Below are 23757 nucleotides of genomic sequence, written 5' to 3'. Positions count from 1 at the left end.
GGGCAGGTGGGGAAGCATGAGTTCAGAAACCCAGTACATACTAAAATTTTTGAAACCGACAAACTGATTTTGAATCAGTGTATTTGTCTAAACTAGATGACTCCAATTCAGTAATTACCTTAGGAGAGGGGTATACATTTCACAGGAGAGGCCCATTTGTCAGGCTGCATCCCGTTAAACCTACTATACTACTATCATTTTTCCATAGGCATTTAGGCAGTTAAAAAAAAAAAACAAAAAAAACTACAAATTGCAAAATAACATTTTTCATAGGCTACCACTATAAGATGGAATATTACAGTAGCTAAAAAGGAAGCAGCAATACAGTAAGACCAACTGGTCCAAAACTGTTAAAATACAACCATAGTGAACTATTTACTGCAAGTTCCAACTTGCAAGCTCTCAGAACGGTACTGGACTTGTAGATAACATAACAAAGAAGCATAGATAACTCTGTGATTTTTTTAAACAAGCATGTTACAACATCTGACTGTCAAGAGGTTTTTCCAAAGACTTATTTTTACAGACACCGAGTAACACATAGAAGCATCATTTCTCCTAAGTCACCACAGTCACCAAAGGAGAACTGAAATTTCATTAAGAGAGATGAGGAAGAAATTATTTTGAGAAAACAAGCTGCATCAACACAAAATGACTACGCACGAAAGGCAATTACTTCATTTCTCTCTTCTTTTAGTTTCTGTGAGGTATAAATGAAACCTCAACAAAGTTAACACCATAATTTTAGTATTTCTATTGCGTAGCTTGATGGTTTATCTTCCCACATGTAAACTTCATCATACGGTTGTTGCATAATCCAGCATAATGTCCTTTTCCTGATCTAGACAGAAGATGAAACAGCTGACAGTGAGCCAGTTGAGAGTTTAATGGTTAGACTCAAGGCAGACCAATACAACATTGGTGTTGGCTACTGTAAGGGAAACTGTTGATCACAGCCTGAACCTCTGATTAGCCATCTGAGGCAAGCGATGAGTCAGCTGCAGGAGCACAGGTGAAGGTAATTCATCTGTGCTCCCAGAAGGGGTGGAGCTTGACTACACTTCTCCTAGATCCCATTTAAGGGCTGACCACAACTAAGGTAGTATCTCTTTCTGGAGTTCTTGTGGCAAGCTTTGACATTGGTGAGCATCCATCTTGACTGAAGGCCTCAGAATTGCTAAGTCTTTTCCTTTGATATCCTCTGGCTATCTATTTCCAGCTATATGTAACTATACTTGTATTATTCTAACTATACAGCTACTCACAACCTACATGGGAAGAAGTTGATGAGGACTACAAGAGACCTCACATTCACAGCCCTTGATCCTTATGGGGGATGTTAACCACCTGCTGGAAAGGCAACAGAGCAAGGCACAAGCAAAGCACAAAGTTTCTGGAGTGCATGGATGCATAACACAGTGATTGAGGAGTCAATTAGGGAAGGCGCTCTACTGGACTTGGCATTTAAACAAGAAAGAACCAGTTAGATGCATCTATGGCTGCAGCAACATTAAAACAGTGTTGCTCAGCATCACGAGACAAGCAAACAAGGCAAAATCAGAATCTCAATCCTAAACACCAAAAGAACACTCTGGCCTATTCAGAGACTTGCTCTGAAGACCATTATGAAAGTACACTCCCCTAGAGAAAAGGGTGCAGAAGAATTCATTTTCAAGGATCACTTTCAAGCTCAGTAACAGTTTGGTAATACATGCTGGAAGTCAAGGAAAGATGACAGGAGGCGTACATAGATGTATGAAAAGCCCCCTGAAAAAAGGAAGCATACAAGAAATGGAAACAGTGTCAAGTCATTCAGGAGGACTAGAAGGACAAGGTCCAAATGTTCAGAGATGGTTTTATAAAGACAAAGCCCACCTAGAGATGATTCTTGCATGAGATATGAAAGACAGGGAGAACAAGTAGCAGAAGGAAGAGTAGGAAAAACATGAGCCCAGTGCCAAAGGAGGTAAAGAACCAAGCCACAAAGAACTTTGGTCACCTCCATTACTAATGGTAAGTTTAGCCTTCAGCAATTAGATGTCCACAGTAAAAGACTGAGTAAGGACAATGTACCCTCAGTGGAGAAAGATCAGGTTAGGAAAAATTTAAATAAATTGCATGTATGTCACTGCAAATGCTGAGGAACCTAGCTGATGATACTGCAATATCAGTGTAAACAATTTTCTGAAAGGTCATAGCAATTGGCGTAGTATTCTGAGAAGAAGAAAACAAACATTTCTTCTGTCTTCACTAAGGAAGAGACAGAGGACCTAGGAAACTTCAGGTTTATCAGCCTGATCACTGAGAAAGGGCAAGGAAGTGACAGAGCAGTCAGCTTGGATTTATGAAGAGGAAATCACACATGACCAATCAGTAGCATTGAAATGGCTGCCTTGGCAGATAATGGCAGAGTGATGGATACGGTCTATCCCAGTATCAGTAAGGCTTCTGGGACCCTCAGTCACAACATCCTTATGCAAAATGGTGAAGCACAAGCAAGATAAATGTGGATTGAATGCTGACTACATTGCTAGGATCAATGCTGTGAATGACAAGACAGAGTCCACCTTCAAGCAAGTTTACAGATAACACAACATTTTGAGAATTATTATACATTAGCTAACTGTGCCACCATTCAGACACACCTCAGCATGCCAAAGAAATGGGACAACAGGAATATTATCCAGTTTAAGAGGCAAATGTAAAATCCTGTGTCTGAGTAATAACCTCATGCATCTGTACACACTTACAACTGACTAGAAGGTATCTTTACACAAAATTATTACCTTGAGCAGAAATACTGAGTTAGTCTGCAGAAACCCCTTCCAAATTCAACTATACTATGATTCTCATTGTTTACATACTGAAGTAAAATATGACCACAGAGAAGGTGGGAACTGTGCTTGTACATTACAGGAGTATGTTTTTTATAATCTGGTGTTTATTATTTTTCTGGTGCTGTGCCATGTTCCTGATTATGCTTCCAAGTAGAGACATACTGAGCTTTTCATCTGCTTACCATCTGGATCAGCAAACAGCAAAGTTAAGCAAAAAAGCAGATCCGTATCAAAATTAGCCTAATAAAAACTACAATACTACACAAAGCTAATAAGATGCATGGTCCTATTAAGGCAAGACAATTACTTCAGTCAATCCACACACTTTTGACTATAACCAACATCCAAGTGTACACTTAGTAATGCCTGCCAAAAATGACTGTACATAACAAATGTGAGCTGCTTGGTACAAATGGATCAATGCGGACAATGCTTTTAGCACCTTTAACAAGACTTTTCCAAACTTCAATGACACAGGCAATCTAAAACATCGTCCCTGGGAAGTACTTCAGAATCATTAAAAATGCTGTTTGAGAATGAACCAAAAAGGTTAATTTTACCATTCCCTTGTCCAGCACAGGAATGTTCAAATTCCGCTTCATTCCTGTACTAGGTGTGGTTACGATGAAGCAAATTTTCCTCATTGTAGCTCATGTGGCGCTGAGTTTTAGATTTGGAACCAAAACACTGCTGCAACACACTAATGGTAGCTGAATGTTGTAACTTGAATTACGTGGCAAGTCTTTGACAGTGGGGAGCTGCAGGGATGGCATCTGTGAGCAGAGGGTCAGCTCAGCAGCTGTTACCCATGTCAGGTAACAGCTAGCTTCAAAAGGGACCCACTGCTGGCCAGAGTGACAGCCAGTGCATCTCTGGATGATCGTGGTTAAGAAAGGGGAGAGATGTTGCACAACAGAAGCTGGAAGAGAGGAGTGAGAAAATGAAAGAGACAGCCTTGCAGACCCCAAAGTTAGCACAGAAAGGGGGTAAGACATCCTTTTAGCACAAAGCAGAAATTCCTGGAGGTCAATGGTTGAGCATACCATCCCCCTGCAGTTTATGGTGTCCCATGTTGGAACATACATCCCACACTGCAGCCAAAAAAAGGAGCAGGCTCCTGGTCAGATCTGCAGCCTGTGGGAAGCCCACATAGAATCAGTTTAAGCAGGACAGCATCCTGTGAGAGGGCTCCCATACTGGAGCAAGGGAAGAGAGCAAAGATGAAGAAGCAGCAGAGACAAGCCATAAGGGATTAGCCACAGCCCCGTTCCACTGTGCAGTTCAGGAAAAGAAAGAAAAAGGGTAGGAAGGTATTTTACGTTTTAGTTCTCATTACTCTCTACTGTTATCAACTAGCAATAAATTAAATTAATATCCCCTTCACTAGGTGTGTTTTACCTCTAACAGAATTTATAATCCTGTCATTAGCTAACCAACAAGTTATTTCCATTATATTTTGTCCTTCTGTTCTGTTGAGGAAAGGGAGTGATATAGTGACCATGGTACTCAGCTGCCTACTGGGATTACATCACAGCAAATATATTGGAATAGCGTTTTGCATATCACAGAGGTATAGAATTGTAGTGGATGGAAGAGACCTCTAGAAAATACTGAGTCCAATCCCCTTGCCAAAGCAAGCTCCCGAGACCAGGTTGCACAGGTAGTCACCCAGGCTGGTCTTGAATGCCTCCAGAGAAGACAACTCTACAACCTCCCTGAGTAGCCTGTTCCAGTGCTCTGTCACCCATACCATGAAGAAGTTTCAATGCATATTTGTGAAGAACTTCCTATGCTTCAGTTTGTAGCTATTTCCTCTTGTCCTATTTCTGTATCACTGAAAAGAGTCTGGCCTCTTCCCTTTGCCTCCTGTACCTTAGGTATCTGTAGACACTGACTTTTATAGACACATCATCAAGACTTCTTGTTCCTCGCTCTACATGCTCAAACTCCCACCAAAAAGGGAAAGCATACGAGGTTGGGAGAGAAGACAACTATGCAGATGACTCTAACCGAAATATTTCATGCCATATAACAAGATGATCAGCAATAATTAACGAAACTATGGTGGTTAGGGAGGTTATCTTCTGCTCAGGAACTGGCTAAGCACTGGTCACCTGTTGGGGGTGGTGAATCATTGCCTCTGTCTCACTTTTTTCCTCTCTCTTTTCTTCCACTTTTCCTTCACTAAATAAGCAGTTCTTTCAAACGACAAGACTTTGGTTCTGCTTTTCACTTTCACTCTTCCTTTCCTATTCCTTCATCCCACTGAAGATGAGGTAAAAAGCAAGCAGCTGTGTTCTACTTAGCAGCCTCCTAGAGTTAACCCACAACAACTGATGATCGGTATTTTCCCAAAGGAGTTACTAAATACCACCAATCCTACCAGAAAGTTCTTTGTGAGGTCTTAATCTCCTTCATGATAATTAAATGCTAATTTTTTACTTCTTTATTTTTGAAAATAAATAAATAATCAGTTTATTTTCCTCATTCTCCAGGGCTAGCCTGAACTTACTTCAGCTCTGAGGAGAAACAAGTCATCTGCCAAGAAAAGTCAGATTCTTCAGTCTAAACCACATCATTTGCACCACTGACATGTAATTTCACTATTTTCTTATACTCGTAACTAGATTTTGCTGTTAAGAAGAAATTAAATAAATAAATAAAGAGACAGTGATGTTTTCCCCCATCCTCCATCACTACAAAGTGCAAAGAAAGGGTCAAGTAATTCAAGTTACCTACAGAAAATTATTTGTCGTAATTTAAAAAAAAAAACAAAACAAAAAACAGAAGAAACTCAAGAACAATCCTACAGCATGACACTTCTGATTTAACTTCACTTTATAATTTTATGCAATAGTTAGAAGTTGTCATGAAGAACTTCTACATCGGCTTTCATTCATTTTGTTTCTACATTTGTATGTAGTGATTTTTTTTCCCCTTGGAATAAAGCCCTTGTTGATGTTATTGTCTCCAGTAATACTTGTAATCTTTCCCAGCTTTGCATCACCTATGACCCTTTTCCACTTACAACCTCAATTCCAGCACTGAAAATCCTACTGTAGAGATAGCACGGTTCAGGACCTAGGACAGAGCAGTTTCAAACTCACACTGCTGCAGTTATATCTAGAATAAAAGCAGCCACGTGGTCCAGGTTCTGGATGGAATAAATTACTTTTCTGCCTAGTAGCTGGCATGATGTCTTGTTATAAATTCAATATGAAAATTATATTGGTGAGATACCAAAGTTTTAGTTGTTGCTCAGTAGCACTTGTGTTAAATCAAGAATGTTGCAGCTTCTCACACTGCTCTGCCAGCAGGGAGAATGAGGGTGCACAAGAAGCTGGGAAGAGACTGAACAAGGACAGATGACCCAAACTGACGAAAGGAATATCCCATACTATACTACTGTAAGACAGCTGGCTTTGCAACAGTCAGCAGATAGTGAACAACTGCCTTGTGCGTCACTTCTTTTGTATACTCTTTTCATTTTGGTTTTACTTTTTTTTTTTTTTCTTTTTTTTTTTCTCCCCCTCTCATCTTTTCTTTGTTATTTAACTGTCTTATCTCAACCCATGTGTTTTACTTGTTTATCTGATTCTCTCCTTCATCCTCTTAGGTGGGAGTGAGCAAATGGCTGTGTGGCACTCAGCTGTCTGCTGATCTAAACTACAATATCCAGACAGGGCCCATCAAAAAATCCACTTTGTCTAATTTATTGCTTTCATGTATATTACAATTTTTACAGTATTTTTAGAAATACATATTCTAGAGTACATTGAGTCTTCTTCATCCAGTTTTTATTCAAGCACTCAATTTGCTTTATTTTGTTCTTTCAGAACCTCGTATATCTATGAAGATTCAAGGTAATTCACAGTATCACAGTCTTGTGCAAGTTAGAAGGGACCTTAGAGATCATCGAGTCCAACCCCCAAGATTCAAGCCTCCTGTGTAGCAGAGAGGCACTTCTACCACTTGCGCCACAGGGGGGATTCGAACCCGGGCCTCCAGTGTTGTAACGTGGCGTCCTTAACCCACCGCCACCGGAGGCACAAATTCCTAATAGTTATCCCAGCCACTAGGCAGAGGGATTTCATCAGGCTTGTGAAAATACCCAAACATACTCAACCTTGAAATTGTACATCTTTTTAATTGTGACTTCCTAGTTTAATAATTCTAAGCAATTTCTCAACCTTATGACATCACACTGTACTAGTATTACTACTATGATTTTAAAAACTATTAGACTTTGCCTTGAAAAACAAATTTTTGGAGGCCTAAGGAAGAAGGATTTTATTCAGACTACTGGAATATCCTTACTAAACTTCTCCATTATAGTATGAAACTAGATACCACGTGCACTAGAAATGAAATTAACACCAAATACAAAATTGATCTGACTTGTATTTAACTAGATGAGAACTGCAGAAGTGCAAAGCAGTATCTAAAAAATTCCTTTCTATAAATCAAAACATTTGATAAGTTTATGTTACTTTAGAAGCAAAGGACACACCAGGAAGCACCTCTACCTAGTATTCACTGCACAAAAGAATGGCTCCTCAATGCAAACAGTCAGATGTAGTTTCTTTCCTGAAATCATGAAATTTATCACTTATTAGCTGCAATATTATCTATGAAATCAAGTTCTTCAGCACAGAAGAAAATTTGTATCGCTTGCCTCTACGATTTTAGGATTGTTTTTCATTTGCTGTGGTAAAAATAAAAAGTAAATCAGCCATAGTAAGAACAATAATATCTGCACCTTCGGCCACTAAATGCAACCACAACAACTGAAGTGTGTACAATGCCACTTTTTTTTTAGAATCATATTGGGAAAAAATTAATTTGGAGAACAGGCTCCATGAAATTCAGGAAGAACTGTAGGTACTAATAAATGAACATGAACAGCAGATAATGACATGCCATCTTCACTGAATAGCACAAGACAACTCCCTAGTGCATCCTACTGAAAACCTACCAGTCTGCAGTTGCCAATGGTCAACATTCTCTGGCAGTATATTGTAGTAATAAAACACAACAAAGAATCTATTGGTTTGAAGAGAAATAGAAGAGATATGATCACTTTGAGAACACACAAGCATAATGAATAACTAACATATCTGTTAGAAAGGATACTATAATGGCTGGCAGGAAAAAAAAAAAAAAAAGGAAATGCAAAAGAAAAAAAAAAAAAGTGAACCATTAATTAAAATAACTCATGGTGAGAAAACTCAAATAGAGAGATGAGTCCAGAACACTAAAAACTGGAGGATAAGTTTTTTATTTAAGGATGTATGAGAACTATTAAGTCATGGCCCGAAACGCTGATTGAGAACTTGGGAAAAGGACCCAGTCAGCCCTAGAAGCATAGGTGAAGGCAATTCACCTGAGCAACCAGAAGGCGTGGAGCCTGGCTGCACCTCTCTTCGACCCCACTTAAAGGCTGACAGCCACTGGGGAATAATCTCTGGTTGGAGATTCCTCCTCTGCAGATTTTTCCTCTGTGAGCCTAGATCTTCAGAGATGGGTGAGCAGTCCTTTCTCTTTCCCATATAACATCTTTCTGTTGTGTTAGTCTCTCCTGTATCACCTTCCCATCACTTTGACCTTTCTGATTGTTACAAAGGACAAGCTCACCTCAATCTAGTGCAAATGACTGGCTGCAGATCTGTATAAAAATGATCACTGGATTTAAGGTTCAGCAACAGAAAATATAAGTAATATCAAAAATATCAAGACTAATTGAGAAGTAAAATAAAGAGTTCAGATTTTGACCCTTAACAGGACCCTTACCTAAATATTTTTATAGACTGGCAGAGCCCACTGTCAAAATAATCTAAATGCTATGACACTGTAACACAAGCTATATAAGAGACTTCCAATTATTTTCACTTGCAGACCTACAAAGTTCTGGGAGCAGTTTGGATCATTTCAGTGAATCTAAAATCACTAACAAAAGGTTTACTGTTTATGAGAGAGTCTAAGACCTGCTATTACTCTCCCTTTCAGAAAATCTATATTATCGTTCACAAGCCACAGTTCAAAAACCATTATATTAGACAATTATGCTTAGGGATATGAGTAGAATCATGGGAAGGAAAAAGAAAAATGAAGAATGGTACTAATCTAACCACAGACCTCCAGATTTACACGGGGACAAAAAGCTGATTTTTGTCTCTTTTCTAGGCTGTGCAACTGCTACAGCTTTAGACTCTTTAAATTAGTAGAAGAAAAACACCCACAGTTTTCACAGACTGAAGTTATCAAAGACAAATCACACACAAAGAAAGAAGTATCATTCAGTTGTAACAAAAACAAACAAACAAACAAACAAACAAAAACCCTTAATCCAACACATTTATCAGTCCAAAGGAGCTATGACAGGTCATTTCCTAAGAAGTACAGGTTACTTTAACAAACAAATAAGCAACAACAAAAAACAACCTACCAACTCAAAGCAGAATAAATGTAAACATACAAAACCTATATACCTTAACATAGTCATTTACAGTACAAGGAGCCCATTCTCCTTCGCCAATTTCTAGTATTCATCCCTTGGAGTGGTACAATATCAGAAATTGTCTATGAAAGACTACTTAGCAAGAGTATATTTGAAACATAAGAGCTTCAGTTAACTATAAGACTACTGTTCCAATCAAAGTCTCAGTCTGAAGCACTTTTCCTGGCAAGAAAAAGAAACACAGTGGTGTATTTGAAAGATGCTGTGAGGAGTCACATTTCCAATGTAAACAAAGGACATGGAAAACAGCCTGCAAGAATGTCTCATCATGAAAGACTGTTATTGATATATGTGCTTTCTATGAAGATGCAAGTAGTCATGGGTGAAGAATTACTAAAGCATCTTCAAAATATTGTGGCCAAGAGAAAGACCACAGCACAGCAGGGGGCTGGGAGCGGAAGAAGTAGTAAATTAAAAAATAAAAATAAAAATCCCCACACCCGGGCAAAGACAGCAGAAGCGTAATTTCAACATCAAGCTTTTAGGAAGCAGAAAGCCCATTTAATGAACTCAGCAGTGAGGGGTGGTTACTTCTTGAATTTCTCCAACTACCACCTAACTTTAACTCCTTACCTTGGCCATTTAACATGTCCATCAACCCATCAAGATGTCAGAATAATTAGCATAACTGGAACTAAAACAATAACAGACATTTTCTTCCACTTCAGCAGTGCAACAGAACTACAAAAGATCTCCACTCACAAACTAACAACATAAAAAGAAAAAAATAAATAACTGATGACTCTGGAACATACATATATATGGACTTACATCAGTAGCTGGAAGAATCCCACGGTCACACAGATTAGTCTGAAGATTATTGAGAACATAATATCAGACATCATAGTAAACCACCAACAGAACTTGTATGCCTTTAAAAAACGGAAACAAAGTACAATCCGAATCAAGTAAAAATAATTCTAATTATTTCTTAATCTATAAAGCTGTGGACCACCTTGAAATAAATGAAGAAAAAAAAAACAGTCACTAGCTAAAATATTAAGGAAACAGAGTAAGCCACAATTGCTGCAAATCTTATCACATAATCATAGAACGCCATCAGTTGGAGGGAACCTTAAATATCACCTAATGCCAAGCCCCCTGCAGTAGGCAGGGTTGCCACCCACTAGACCAGGCTGCCCAAGGCACCATCCAACCATAGTTTGAACACTTCCAGGGCATAGAGCCTTCTCTTCTCCAGGATGAACTAGCTTTTCTCCATCAACCTTTCTTTGTAGGAGGTGCTCCAGCCCTCTGATCATCTTCATGGCCCTCCTCCAGACCCATTCCAACAGCTCCACATCCTTCTCATGCTGAGGGTCCCATATGGGGCCTCACAAGGACAGAGGAGAGGGGCCACTCCTGTCCTGATGCAGTCCATGACACAGTTGGCCCTCTGTGCTGCAAGCACACACCACTGGTTCATATCCAACTTTTCATCCACCAGGATCCCCAAGTCCTTCTCTGTGGGGCTGCTCTCAATTAGTTCTTTTCCGTACATGTATCCAGGGCTGCCTTGACATAGATGCAAGACTTTACCTTGCACTGGCCTTGTTGAACATCACTAGGTTCACAGAGGTCCACTTTTTAAGTCCATCCAGGAGTCCCTGGAAGGCGCCCCTTCTTTCCACTGTTAACAACTGCACCACTCAGCTTGGCACCATCAGCGAACTTGTTGAGGAGATACTCAATCCCACTACCTATGTCATCAGTAAAGACACTGAAGAGCACTGGTCCTAAGATGGACCCCTGGGGGTAACACACATGGCTGGTCTCCACATGGACACAGAGCCATTGATCACAACCCTTTGACTGTGACCAACCAATTCTTCATTCACCAAGTTGTCCAGCCTTTAAATACTCATTTCACCAACTTAGAGACAAGGATGTGGTGCAGGATCACGTCAAAAGCTTTACACAAGTCCAAATAGAAGGCATCAGTTGTCCCTCCTTGGCCCGCTAGTGCTGTCACTCCATTACAGAAGTCAACAGACTGGCTATGCATGATTTGGCCTTGGTGAAGCTGTGTTAGCCTGCAACACCTCCTCATGTCACACATCTTAACATTTATTCCAGGAGGAATTTAATATACCAGTTTCTCTCATCCTGATAGGAGTTCTGTATTTATAGTTGTGTTTTTTGTTCACTTGTTTTAATGTTCATGTATTAAAACTCCAAACATTTGTGAACTTTAGCAGAATATTCATACAACATTTGCTGGTTTAAAGCACAGCAGACAATGTAACATGAGTTTAATGTAACACAGTTAATTACCAGAAGTATAAAGCTAATAATTGAGTCAGGTTGCGTTGCTACATTTGAGAACTTTGCCACTGTGAGAAACCTACACATACAATCACATTTACACAAATACTCTTATCAATAATCCACAACTTGATATTCAGGAAAGATAAAATATTTTAAAATTCTAGAAAAAATTAAACATGTTGTTTTGGAGCACGCTACACAGTGTATTCCTCAAAGTTGGCAACAATACTAAAAGATCATTGAACATCAAGAATCTAACAAAGGAAAATACAAAATGCCTCATCTAAGCTTTAAAAGTTCCTATGAGACTGCTGAAGCTGAAACTAAACAGGAAATAATGGGAAAAAGGAAGGACACTTCCTGAGACAATTACCATACAAATACTAAAATACCTTAAGTAATAATGACCAAATATTGCAGCTGAAGAGTAACAAATTGACAGGTTCTCCACATAACTGTCTTCCTTATCCACAATTACACATTCAGAATGTCACTAAGAGCTCACACAGTAGCTCCTGTGTTACTGAACACACTCTTCTACAAGCACAGTTCCAGAGCTAGAAAACCTAGTTTCAGGCTTTTTGAAACTTCCAGCTGGTCTATAATTGAAATTGTGATGGGAAAACAAGAGGTCCCATACAGTATTATTTTGTAGTCCAAAATAAATAATGAAACCAGACAACGTGATTTTATCACGTGCATTATTTCTTTTCCAAACTGAACATGTTCCTTGTAAGAAAAAGAAGATACTAACAGGACAAATATGTCTTGTAGCACCACTAGACTTCCAAATAAATTTCCATGTTCATTTTTGCAAAAATAGGTATTTGTTTCTAGCAATCCACAAAAACTGAATATTTGCCATGTGGTTTCCACACTTCACCCTTTTAAAGGCACTCAAATTTTAGTTCTTTTGGCACGGTGGTTTCACTCTGAATATATTTTTTTTTAATTAACTTGATTTATTAGTAACTCCGTCATCAGCCAGACCGCTTGCTTCTTTCCAGCCTTCATTATGCCTTCCATGCTAATACTTCAGAAATACAAACCATCTTAGACTAAGCATCTACTACAGCATCTCAAAAACAACTACTCTGTAAAACAATATCAATATGACAATAAAAGGTAATAAAGAGATGTACAAAATACACGGATTTAGTTGATAGTTAATCCCTATTAACCAACAGTACAATCCACAGAATATTCTGAGTTGAAAGGGATCCAATGGATCACTGAGTCCAAATCCTGGCTTCACACAGAATCATCCAAAAGTCCACCTATATATCTGAGAACGTTATCCAAACATTCCTTGAACTCACACAGCTCGGTGCCAGAGCCACTGTCCCAAGGAGCCTGTTCCAGTGCCCAGCAACCCTCTGGTGAAGAACCTTTCCCTGTCACCAGACCTGACCCTCACCTGATGCAGCTTCATACCATTCCCTCTGGTCTTGTTGCTGTCATCAGAGAGCAGAGCTCAGGGCTTCTCCTCTACTCCCTTTGTGAAAAGCTGCAGGTCACCATGAGGCATTCATCATCATAGTATCATAGTATCATAGTCTCGTGCGGGTTGGAAGGGACCTTAGAGATCACCTAGTCCAGCCCCTGGGATTCGAGCCTCTGTGTAGCAGAGCGGCACTTCTACCACTTGCGCCACAGGGGGGATTCGAACTCCGGGCCCCAGCGTTGCAAGGCGGCGTCCTTAACCACTGCGCCACCAGGGCACGTCTTCACTGGGATGAGCAAACCAAAGGAACTTTGCTGCTCCTCACGCATCTTGCCCTCTAGATCCTTCACCATTTTCATGGCCCTCCCTTGTGCACAACCTAATACACTATAGTATTACATCTGTCTTGTACTGCAGCACCCAAAACTGCAAAGAGTGGTTGAGGCTGCACCAGAACAGAGCAAGACAGTCCCTTCAGTGGACCAGCAAGTATTGCTAGCCAACGTCACCTGCTATATCTGTGCAGAAAAGAGATCAACTTAATTCCTGATTTCTTAACTTACGAGCATGAAGGCTGTTCTAAATGGTCAGTGAAATTAAGAACCTGTTGTAATCCATAAAGCAAAAACTTCTCACGCATATAGGAATTTATTTTATTTAATAATTTGAGTAATTAAAATTTTGAAGACAATCAATACCAAAAGTTTTGCTGATGCCTAAACAGATTACACTTACTAGCTTCCCTTAGTCAATGAGGTGAATAACCTTTTCATAAAAGGAGATTAAGTTCATTGAGCAGGACTTTCTCCTCATGAACCTATGTCAGCGTTCAATGATTGCACTGTCTTTCAAGTGTTTTTCAATAACTCCCAGAATAACCTTCTCCATAACTCTACCGAGCTCTGAAGTGAGACTGACAGGCCTATAATTACCAGGGTTCTTCCTTCTTGCCCTTCTTGAAAACTGGGACAACATTTGCAAGCTTCCAGTCAACTGAGACCTCCCCAGTTTTCCAAGAAAAATAATTGAACAATGTCCCATAATGCCATCAGTCGCCCTGAGCCCTGGATGAACCCCATTAGGCCCCAGACTTATATACATCCAGATGGAGCAGCAAATCCTGCACAAGTTCAGAGGCGGTACTGAATTTATTGTTCCTGCAGTTACAGTTCTCTAACTTGGGGCTCTGGGGATGCCAAGGGGCTCATCATAAGTGTTGAAGACGGACGTGAAGTAGGTATTAAACCTACTAAATTAAATCTCTGCTTTGCCTGCAACCCTATTTGTTAGATATGACCACCCTCATCAATCAACAGACTAATGTTACCTTTGCTCCTCCTTTTGCTGTTAACAAATTTCAAAAAGCCCTTTTTGTGTTTTTGTTTTCCCCCCAAGGTACTGACCTGCTTCAACTCTAATTATACTCCCTTCGCTGTCCATCAGCATCTCTGTAGTTCTCCAACATTACTAAACCTAACTTCCAGTGGTCATGCACTTCAATTTTCTGCCTAAGCTCTAGAAAATCCCTGCTCAGCCAAGACAACCTTCTTTCTTGCCTACTTGACTTGCAACATTTTGGACTTGTCCGCTTCTGTGCTCTTAAGAGGTGGTACTTAAAAAGTGATCAGCGATAACAGACCTCAGTGCCTTCAAAGTAGAATTACCAAGGCTAACAAGTTCTTCAAGCAGCTTCAAGTCGGCTAGTCCCGATATCCAGAGAGATGGTAAATTGATATTTACAAAACACAAAAATCACAAAAAAAAAAAAAAAAAAAAAAGGAAAGCAAATCCTTTGTACAGGAATAAAGAGCACATGATTCTTCACAATAAACATCAATATAATACTTATTAGTCTCTGTGTATATTATCTATTTATATTAATCTTTTTCAGTCAAATGAATGTTTCCAAGCATTTTGCAATTCAACTTTTATTATTAAAAAAAAAAAAAGACAACATCAAGTCTCAAACCAATAAGAACTTACAGCTTTTGTGAAGACTTCAGACCCAAGAAAAAAAAAGAAATGTACGCTTCCTGGTGTTCCAACTACCCAAATACCAAATGAGCACACATTACATATATCCAAATATAGTAAGCACTGTTTCTATGCATCTACACGTTTGTTAATAACTCGGCAGCAGAAAGGTGAAAAGGTGAAATGTTCCAGTAGCATTTCTCCAACAAAATTTTGAGATGCAAATATTTAAAACATGCCCCGGTCAAATACGCATTGCACTACTGAGCATAAGAAGGGGCATAAAGGTAAAGGAAAGCTTAAGAATTTCACTTAGCTGTGAAAGGCCTAAACAAAGCTAGTGATAAATTTGCTCCAAAGGATGTATAATTTAGCACTCTGAAAACAGATTTTCTGGCCAACCTCCAAAAATTTCTTAATCATCCAGTTCATCATAAAACAAAAGTTGGCTGTGTCTTCTTCATTCAAAATGGCTGAAGAAACTGCCTGATTTCTCGCCAATAGCAGAAACCTTATGTTTCAGTCATTACTGACATTTTCCTTGGTCTCACAGCAAGATATTTCACATTACATTTGTTAGGTTTTTTTGTGTTGTTTGTTTTTGTCTGTTTCCTCCCATATACAAATACAAGCTCCCCCCCCCCCCCACTCCTGTTGAGGATTTAATTTAAGAGACAACCCCAGCAAATAAGTAATGGACAAAAAAAAAATGTAACCCAGAAAAAAAAAAAGAAAAAAAGCCATATTTTTAGACTCCTAATGCTCTTAAACTAATTGACAGGATGTTTCCAGTGGAAAAAAAATAAAAATAAAGAATCTCAAGAGCTCAGAAGGATGAACAAGAAATGGTTTTAAGTTGAAGGAGGGAAAATTTAGGTTGGATATCAGAAGGGAGGTTCCGTAGCATGAGAACAGTGAGGTGCTGGAACAGGCTGCCCAGAGAGGCTGTGGATGCCCCATTCCTGGAGGTGTTCATTGCCAAGTTGGATGAGGCCCTGGGCAGCCTGGTCTAGTATTAAATGTGGAGATTGGTGGCCCTGCCTGCAGCAGGGGGTTGGAGCTTGATGATCCTTGGGGTCCCTTCCAATCCAAGCCATTCTATGATCCTATGAATCCTGCCAGTAAGGACCATAAAGAGTATATTCAATGTTGATTATTATTCAGTAAATACTGCTGCATTTCTGATACCTAATATTACTACAGAAACCCAGACAGTCCTCACAAGTAATTTAAAATGTATATGGAATTCAAGAAGAACCTATCCAGAAGTGCTTCTTGGATTTGCATGATGTTACCTCTACAGCTGAGAAGTCCATGTTCTTCAGACAAATAAAAAAATATATATTTTTCGTAAAGACCAATTGATAAGCTGTAAAACAGATGGGAATCAATCATAAATGAGTAGAAATATATTCTGAAATAGTAATAGTTTATCACTGAAACTTTAAAAACGCGTATTAACCAAAATAGTACAGTAAAAATCTTCACTAGAAGACAAGCCACACAAGAGCCATGATAAATTTATTTTGAACTGTACTTGAGAAAAGGTTTCAAAGAACACAATAAGCCTACCTGATACTTCTGACAATAAGCAAGTAAAAGGAAAGGGACTGACAGCTCAAGGAAAACTCTGAGATGTACAAGAGATAGTAGCAGAAATTCAGCTGGATGAGGATGCTTCTTAGAATTAAATTCCAAGTGATACACTTGAAGGCAGCAAAACATGAAAATCAAAAATACTTTTTAAAGTACCATATTTTGCACATACAAAGTTTCAGGAGCAAAAGCAGCTAATGATTTCACAGAATCATAAGGGTTGGAAGGGACCTCTAGAGATCATCGAGTCCAAGCTCCCTGCCAAAGCAGGTTCCCTACACCAGGTCGCACAGGTAGGTGTCCAGACGGGTCAAATATCTCCAGAGAAGGAGACCACAACACCCCTGGGCAGCCTGTTCCAGTGCTCCGTCACCCTCACTGTGAAGAAGTTCTTGCACACATTTATGTGGAACTTCCTATGCTTCAGTTTCTACCCGTTTCCCCTTGTCCTAAACACACTGCTGAAAAAAACCCAGCCTCATCACTTCGCCCCCCACACCTTAGGTATTTACAGACCTGGATCAGGTACCCTCTCAGTCTTCTTTTCTCAATGCTAAGTAGATCCAGTTCACTTAGCCTTTCTTCATAGGGGAGATGCTCCAGGCCCTTCACCATCTCTGTGGCCCTCCGCTGGACTCTTTCCAAGAGATCTCTATCTTTTTTTGTACTGAGGAACTCAGAACTGGACACAATATTCCAGATGAGGCCTTACCAGGGCAGGGTAGAGAGGGAGGATCACCTCCCTCAACCTGCTGGACACTCTCTTTTTAATGCATCCCAGAATGCCACTGGCCTTTTTGTCCATGAGGGCACACTGCTGGCTCATGGCCAACCTGTCATCCAACAGGATGCCCAGGTCCCTCTCTGCAGAGCTCCTCCCCGGCAGGTCATCCACCAACCTGTGCTGGTGCAATTTTCCACCCTAGGTGCAAGACTCTATGCTTGCTTTTGTTATTCTATCTATCTATATATTCTATACTTCCATTCTGCATATTCTATACTTCTATAGTAACAGAGTACAGTTTCATCCACTCATAAGCCAGTATGAGTGAGTTAACATTACAATGACAAAGTTTTCACTTGTCCTCTAAAGAGGCTCATACTTCCTACTACAGCTCCATGATCGTAACAGCCATAATGTCACTGGTAGTGATTTTCATATATTTTAGTAGTCACAAAGCAGGGATTACAAATTGAGCACACTCCATACTCAATACATTCATCTTCCCCACCAATCTTGAATATCAGTGGGAAATGTACTTGTCAATCCATCTGACTGAAGATGATGTTAAATTACAGGACTAGAAACATTTTCCTGTTCCCTTTCATAAAACTGTTAACCTGGCACAAGTGACAAGAGAAACTGCTTTTCTCCTTCCACCTCTCCATACAGAGAGCCTGTGCAGCCCTTCCCCTCATGCTGTCACACGCTTAGGTACGATCACAAGGTGAGTCAGATTGCGGAATTAGTCTGGATTACAACAAACCATTTTTGTCAAGTTAAAATTAACCCAGCACAAGTCTCTAATCTGTTACTGCAAGAGACCACATAAATAATATCAACATGGTGGGGGCAACAAGCATAGCAACCAAACTGTCTCCTCTGGAGACCAAAAAGCATTCATAACACCACAGACAGCACTACATGAGGAAATGCAAAGCACTGCTAGCTCTGTTTCAAAGCCAATTACTCCATCCTACTCAGCACGTGACATTCACTGCTTTCAGATGACAGCTAGCACAAACACCTTGCAAATGTGAAATTAATCTTACAGTCAGTTTTTAAACATTCTTCACAATGCCTCGTTTCCCTGTCTGTGCACAGACATTCTGATACTGTTTTCTAGTTCTAGGCAAATAAAATTGCTCAGTGAGGCACTGACCACACTATTTCAAGTGAAGAACACAATCTTGCAGACCTGAAACAAAAAATTTATCTCAACACATTGCAAGCACGTTGTACTATCACTCTTCAGAGTGAAGAGTCTTCTCAGAGCACAGGCAGATGTTACTAATGTCTAAAAGCCAATTTTAGCTTAAGCTACTTCAGTATATTTTTATAGCCACAAACACTCTCAGTGAGAGATTAACGGTTAGATTTTCCATATAGATTAATTGGAGGTTAAGATAATAAGGTCTATAAGGAGTCTTCATTTTACCTGATGCTTATCTACTGTAGTAAACTACATGGAGGCACAAATTGCTTTGCATTATTTCTTTAGAAAGTGCTGGAGATATTTAAAGTTAAATGATAAATGATAATTTTAGATTGCATTTTTGAAATTTCTTTTTAAATACTACTAAGTAGCTGAAGATCACAAACCTTCAACAGGAATGTTTTGACACTGATACAGAAGGAGGGTGGAGATTATGAGCAGTATGTTGGCTTCCATCATCCAGTACAAGAGATGCTGGAGGTCAGTATCAAGAGACATCAGCACTAGCTAATAATAAAGCATTAAACCTCTTAAAAGTCCTACTACCCAGTATTGGCTGTATTCCCTAAAAGTAACTAGCAGTCATTGACCTTGAGACAATCTGTTTCCCCCATTTGGAGGATTCAGGCATCTTGGATTTGCTCTATGATGACACAATGTAGCCACAAGTGAATAAATCTGGTCTTCAATACCAAAGATACACAGTAACTTTTCAATGTTGCTGTTTCTTTTTATTGCCAGCCTCACAATAACCTGTTAATCAAAAACAGACTCGGCAAGAACACAACATAGGATACCCCAGAGTTAAAAGTAAATACATTAAGTATGTCAATTAAAAGAAACACGGAAAATGACGCTAATTTAAAGCTGGTATTTTCTACAACACTATGTTGAAAAGATACCAGTTTAATTCTGATGAAACCAGAAACCATTGAGGACAAAACAAATTCAAAACTGCAGTTTTAAGCAATACAGATGTGCCAAGGTAAGAATTCAGGTAGATGTCTGAATGCCACAGAACAATCACATGTCTGATTAAAGTTCAACATAGACTTCCTTACAGTGAGAACTTGCAGGATTATGTGCTCAAAAGCAGGAAAAGAAGACGTGAAGGGAAAAAAATGAACACATTTAGCTAAGGGATAACGAAGGTAAGAAAACTCTGGCAAGGTACTATGCATGGAAATAGTGTACATCCATACACACTACAGAGATACACACACCATACACACAGACACAGTGTATATAATACTATGTTTGCATATATACATGTGTGTAAAGAAGTATAGTTTCCCTGTCAGATACTATGTAGAGAGCTCAGTAATTACAAAGATGTCACATGATAACGTTTGTAAACCCACGTTTGTGACACCAGCCAAGAGCAACCTTTGGGAAAGTTACATTATTCTTCTAGTTTCTTATACCACACCCCTGCTATACACACCCTTCTTTAGGGAACAACTCCAGCTTCTCAGCTCGGACATAAAACAAAAAATAAAAATAATAAATAAATAAATAAGGACAAAAAAAAGCAGAACACATGCAGAGATACCAACCACCTCGTGCCTTACAGCCATCACCAACTTACAACAACAGCAACCTCAGTGTCACCTACGATCAGGCCCACCCACATCACGGTCTGACACCGATCAGGGATTCTCACGCACGAATCGCCGGTTCTCGTGCCATCCACAACCCCAACACCCTTCGGAGTCGAACAATGGGGCACACCCGGGCACTGAGAGATGCCAAGGAACCGCCACCCTTCGGCCCCCTCACACAAAGGGCTCGGCACGGGCTCCTCCAGGCCGGGGGAGGCGGAGCGGTGCAGACCGCTAACGGGGGCGACGCTTCCTCACCCCCCTCCCGGCAGCCCCGCATCGTCTCATCCCGCAGCGCTGCGGTGTAGCGGCCTAGGTGAGCCGCGGCGGAGCAACAGGCGGGCGGAGGCAGCCGCCTCCTTGTGGAAAGGGCTTCTCCAACCACCGGACGGTGGTGGACAACCGGCACGGCTCCACGTTTGGGCACGGGGGCATCCAGGAGACAGTGGCCTGCCCTGGAGGCCTGCCGGGGAAGGCAGGAGCGGGGATGTAGAGCTCCGTTTCGATCTGGGCGTGCTCCCGCTTCGGGCCAGAGGAAGGGGGAGGGGAGGCGGCCGCAGGTGAGCGCTCCACCGGCCTCGGGGGCGGCAGCGCCATCTGCGCCGTGCCGGAGGGCGGGCGGTAGGGCCGGGCCGGCAGGGCGGGGACGGCACCCCGGTGGCCGCATCGCCGCTCCCCCCACCCCGAGGCCGCGTTATCCGCAGCAGCAGCCGCATGGCACGGGGCGGCGAGCGACAAGACGGCTCGGGGAAGGGCCTCTACAACACCGCGGGTGGGGGAGGAGGAGCGCGTTACCTGCCCGGGTGGCTGCCCAGCTCCCGGTCGCTCAGCGCCGCCGTGTAAATCTTCCGGTATCTGTCGGCCAGGGCCTTCCCCGAGAGCAGCAGCTGGTAGCGGCCCCGGCAGCCCGGCAGCGGCGGCAGGGCTCCGGGCAGGGCTCCCAGCGCGCCGCCGGAGCCCTCCTCGGGCCCCATGGCCCCCACAGGAGCGGAGCCGCCGGAGAGGAAGAAGAAGCCGCCCTCTGCCCCGGTGCAGGAGGCGACGGCAGCTCCCGCAGAGGCGGCGGCTGCGGCGCTCATCCCCTCCCCGCCCGCCCCCTGGTGGCTGCGCTGCCCGCCGGCCCGGCGCACGCACAGGCGGCTCCCGTCGCCTTCACCGCCGGGGCCCGGCCATGGGGAGGCCGCTGACACCGCCGCCGCCGCCCCGCGGGCTGCGCATCCACTCGGGCCGGGGTCGGGCTGCGGAAACGCGCCCGCTGCTCCCCTCGGCGGGGCGCTGGGCCCCGGCTGCCCCTCCGGCCCGGGCGCAGTGCCGGCCGCCGCCGCTCTCTCCTGCAGGCGGGCGCACCGAGCTCCGGGCAGCACCGTACGCCTCGGGACCGGCGGCCCGGCCGCTCGCTTCCTCCTCCCGCGACAGGGGGCGGAGGCCAGCGGCTGCCGCTTCCTCTCCGGAGTTTCTGCTCGGCGCCTCCGCCCTGGCCGCGCAGCCGCCCGGCCCCACCTCCCTCCCAAGCCAAGCGCATGCGCCGCCCCGCCTCCCGCGCGGCCCCCGGGAAGAGCGGGGCGGGCGGGTGTCGCACCTGCCCCAGCAGACGGCGGTGGTTCTTAGCGCGGAGGGGTGCTGCCGCCTCAGGGCGGGGTGAGGCGAGCAACTGGACGCCTACCTGTGGGACATGGTGTAGGGAGGCTGCTTTGGCAGGGGGGTTGGACTCGATGATCTCTAGAGGTCCCTTCCAACCCCTACAGTTCTGTGATTCTGTGACTGTGTGGGCCACGGGCGCCTAGGGAGAGCCCTCATGCTTGCCGAGCACGTAGGGGAGTACTTTTCTTTCGCTGTGCAGAACGCCCGGTTCTAGGGGGCTGTCACCGTGCTGACCCCTTATGCTACGATCTCTGCTCTGCCTTGAGGCCTTGCGCTGATGTGACCTACTGCGGCACCGGCTCCCCACGGCCTTTGTGCTGTGTCCAAGAGCAGGTCAGGCTCCTGGCAGGGAGCAATGTCTTCTTAGCGCACGGCTCCCTACATGCAATGCTTATGTGTAACCAAAATTTATTTAGATAGTCTTTGCTCGCCCCATGATGCCCTGCCTGTCTGTAAAGGATAAGGAAGCACTGCAGCAGGCACCCTTACAAAGTATATTCTGTTACCTCCTTTCATTCATTTCTTTCATTTTCACTTTTTATCTCTTGTAATTTTAGCTCTGCTGTTCTGTCACCCTTTCTACTGTTTTACCCAGCTGAAAGCTTCAAGCGTACAGGTCATATTGTGTCCTGTAAAAATAAAGTGAAGAAAATCTATACTAAAATAAGACGGCATGTAAAAAGCAGCTTGGATTTAAGTCTGCAAAAAAGACTATCTCCTAACGTACCACCCAGTGCCTCACTGCTCACATCCAATGTTTGGTCTCCGCAATTGCTCAGTAAGCATCATTGGATGTCAGTGGGTGCCATTTTTTCCACATGGAAGAATTCAGTGACACACTTCTGCTCCATTCACACTTGCATGTCAGACGCCATGTTGTCAGACTGTCCCTCTGCTGCGATCTATTGCATGGCAACAACATGTAACGGAATAGTGGTAGGAAGTTTCAGCCTCTACTGCCGTGACACCAACATCTGCCTCTGACATCATAGGCCAACGTAAAACAGAAGGCACTGCTTTTGGAACAGCCCTCTTTCAGAGCTCTATCCGTATAGACAGAATTGCAAACAACTTTCTGTGTAACAGAAAATACAAATAAACTATGCAACTGTCATCTTTGTAATGCTCCTATACGCTTATGTGTTCACACTAAATTTCAAATACTTTGTACAGAGAATGAAGGATGCAAAAGATAATAAACTGTACAGGTTTTCTTTGGAATAGCTGGCCTGGTAACAAAGATAGCCAGATTGGTGGCATCACTGAGAACATGTTGCTTTCTGAATGCACTTTAAGGCACTAGAAACCATCCGCTAAGTACTTAAAATACTAACTACATTAAAAACTTTCCTTGCAATTTATATATTGCAGAGTATGTGGGGAGGAAAACAACAACAACAACAACAAAAAGGAATGAAAAGGATAATTCAGCACTGAGAAAAGGAACCACAAAGAAACAAGCTCCATGTCTCATGGTGCTAGCTCCACCAAATTACTTTTGGTCTGGCAAACAGAATGATAAGCCTTTTTCACTCCTCTTTTAGAGAATGCTTGAAATCATTCACACAAGCAAGAACTGGGGGCCTGTTTAGCTCATTTTGTGATTTTTTGCAACAGCTGCTACTCTTCACCAAGCACACAGTGCCTGACAAATGAGCTATCTTCTGGTGAAAAATTGCACATCAAGTCTCAAAACCTTTCCTCTGCACGTATGCTATCGTAGCCATCTTAATACAAATGCTATAAAAGTGAAGTACTGGCAAAGTTTTAGGAAAATGATGCAATTTATTGCAATTCTTGCATATTGCTCCACACTCTAGAACATGTCTAGGCTGGTGTTGTACAGAGCTGTACACAATGTGCAGAATACTGTTCTTTGCAAACTGCGGCTGCTGCTCTGCATCTCTTTTTATCTCAAGTCTTTGCTTTCTGGAGTGAATCT

The 23757-nt window shown here is 42.3% G+C and overlaps 1 protein-coding gene across 39 annotated transcripts in view; it reads right to left on the bottom strand.

The window, feature by feature from the left end:
• The window catches only part of MYCBP2 (MYC binding protein 2), a 193127-nt gene extending 171869 nt beyond the window's left edge, over nt 1-21258 (bottom strand). For all 39 annotated transcript variants that reach the window (XR_014948429.1, XR_014948419.1, XR_014948426.1 and 36 more), the window contains exon 1: nt 20970-21258. Coding sequence is in view for 35 of the 39 variants with exons in the window: in XM_032442048.2 (XP_032297939.2) it covers nt 20970-21253 (284 nt within the window). In the remaining 4 variants the exon portion in view is untranslated. The remainder of the gene's footprint in view (nt 1-20969) is intronic.
• Nucleotides 21259-23757: the final 2499 nt, after the last annotated feature.

The sequence above is a fragment of the Coturnix japonica genome, chromosome 1, assembly GCF_054131305.1.
Source record: "Coturnix japonica strain WE chromosome 1, WE-NBRP24, whole genome shotgun sequence".
NCBI lineage: Eukaryota > Metazoa > Chordata > Aves > Galliformes > Phasianidae > Coturnix > Coturnix japonica.
Note: the sequence above shows the minus strand (reverse complement) of the source record. Positions and strands in the feature narration are given on the sequence as shown.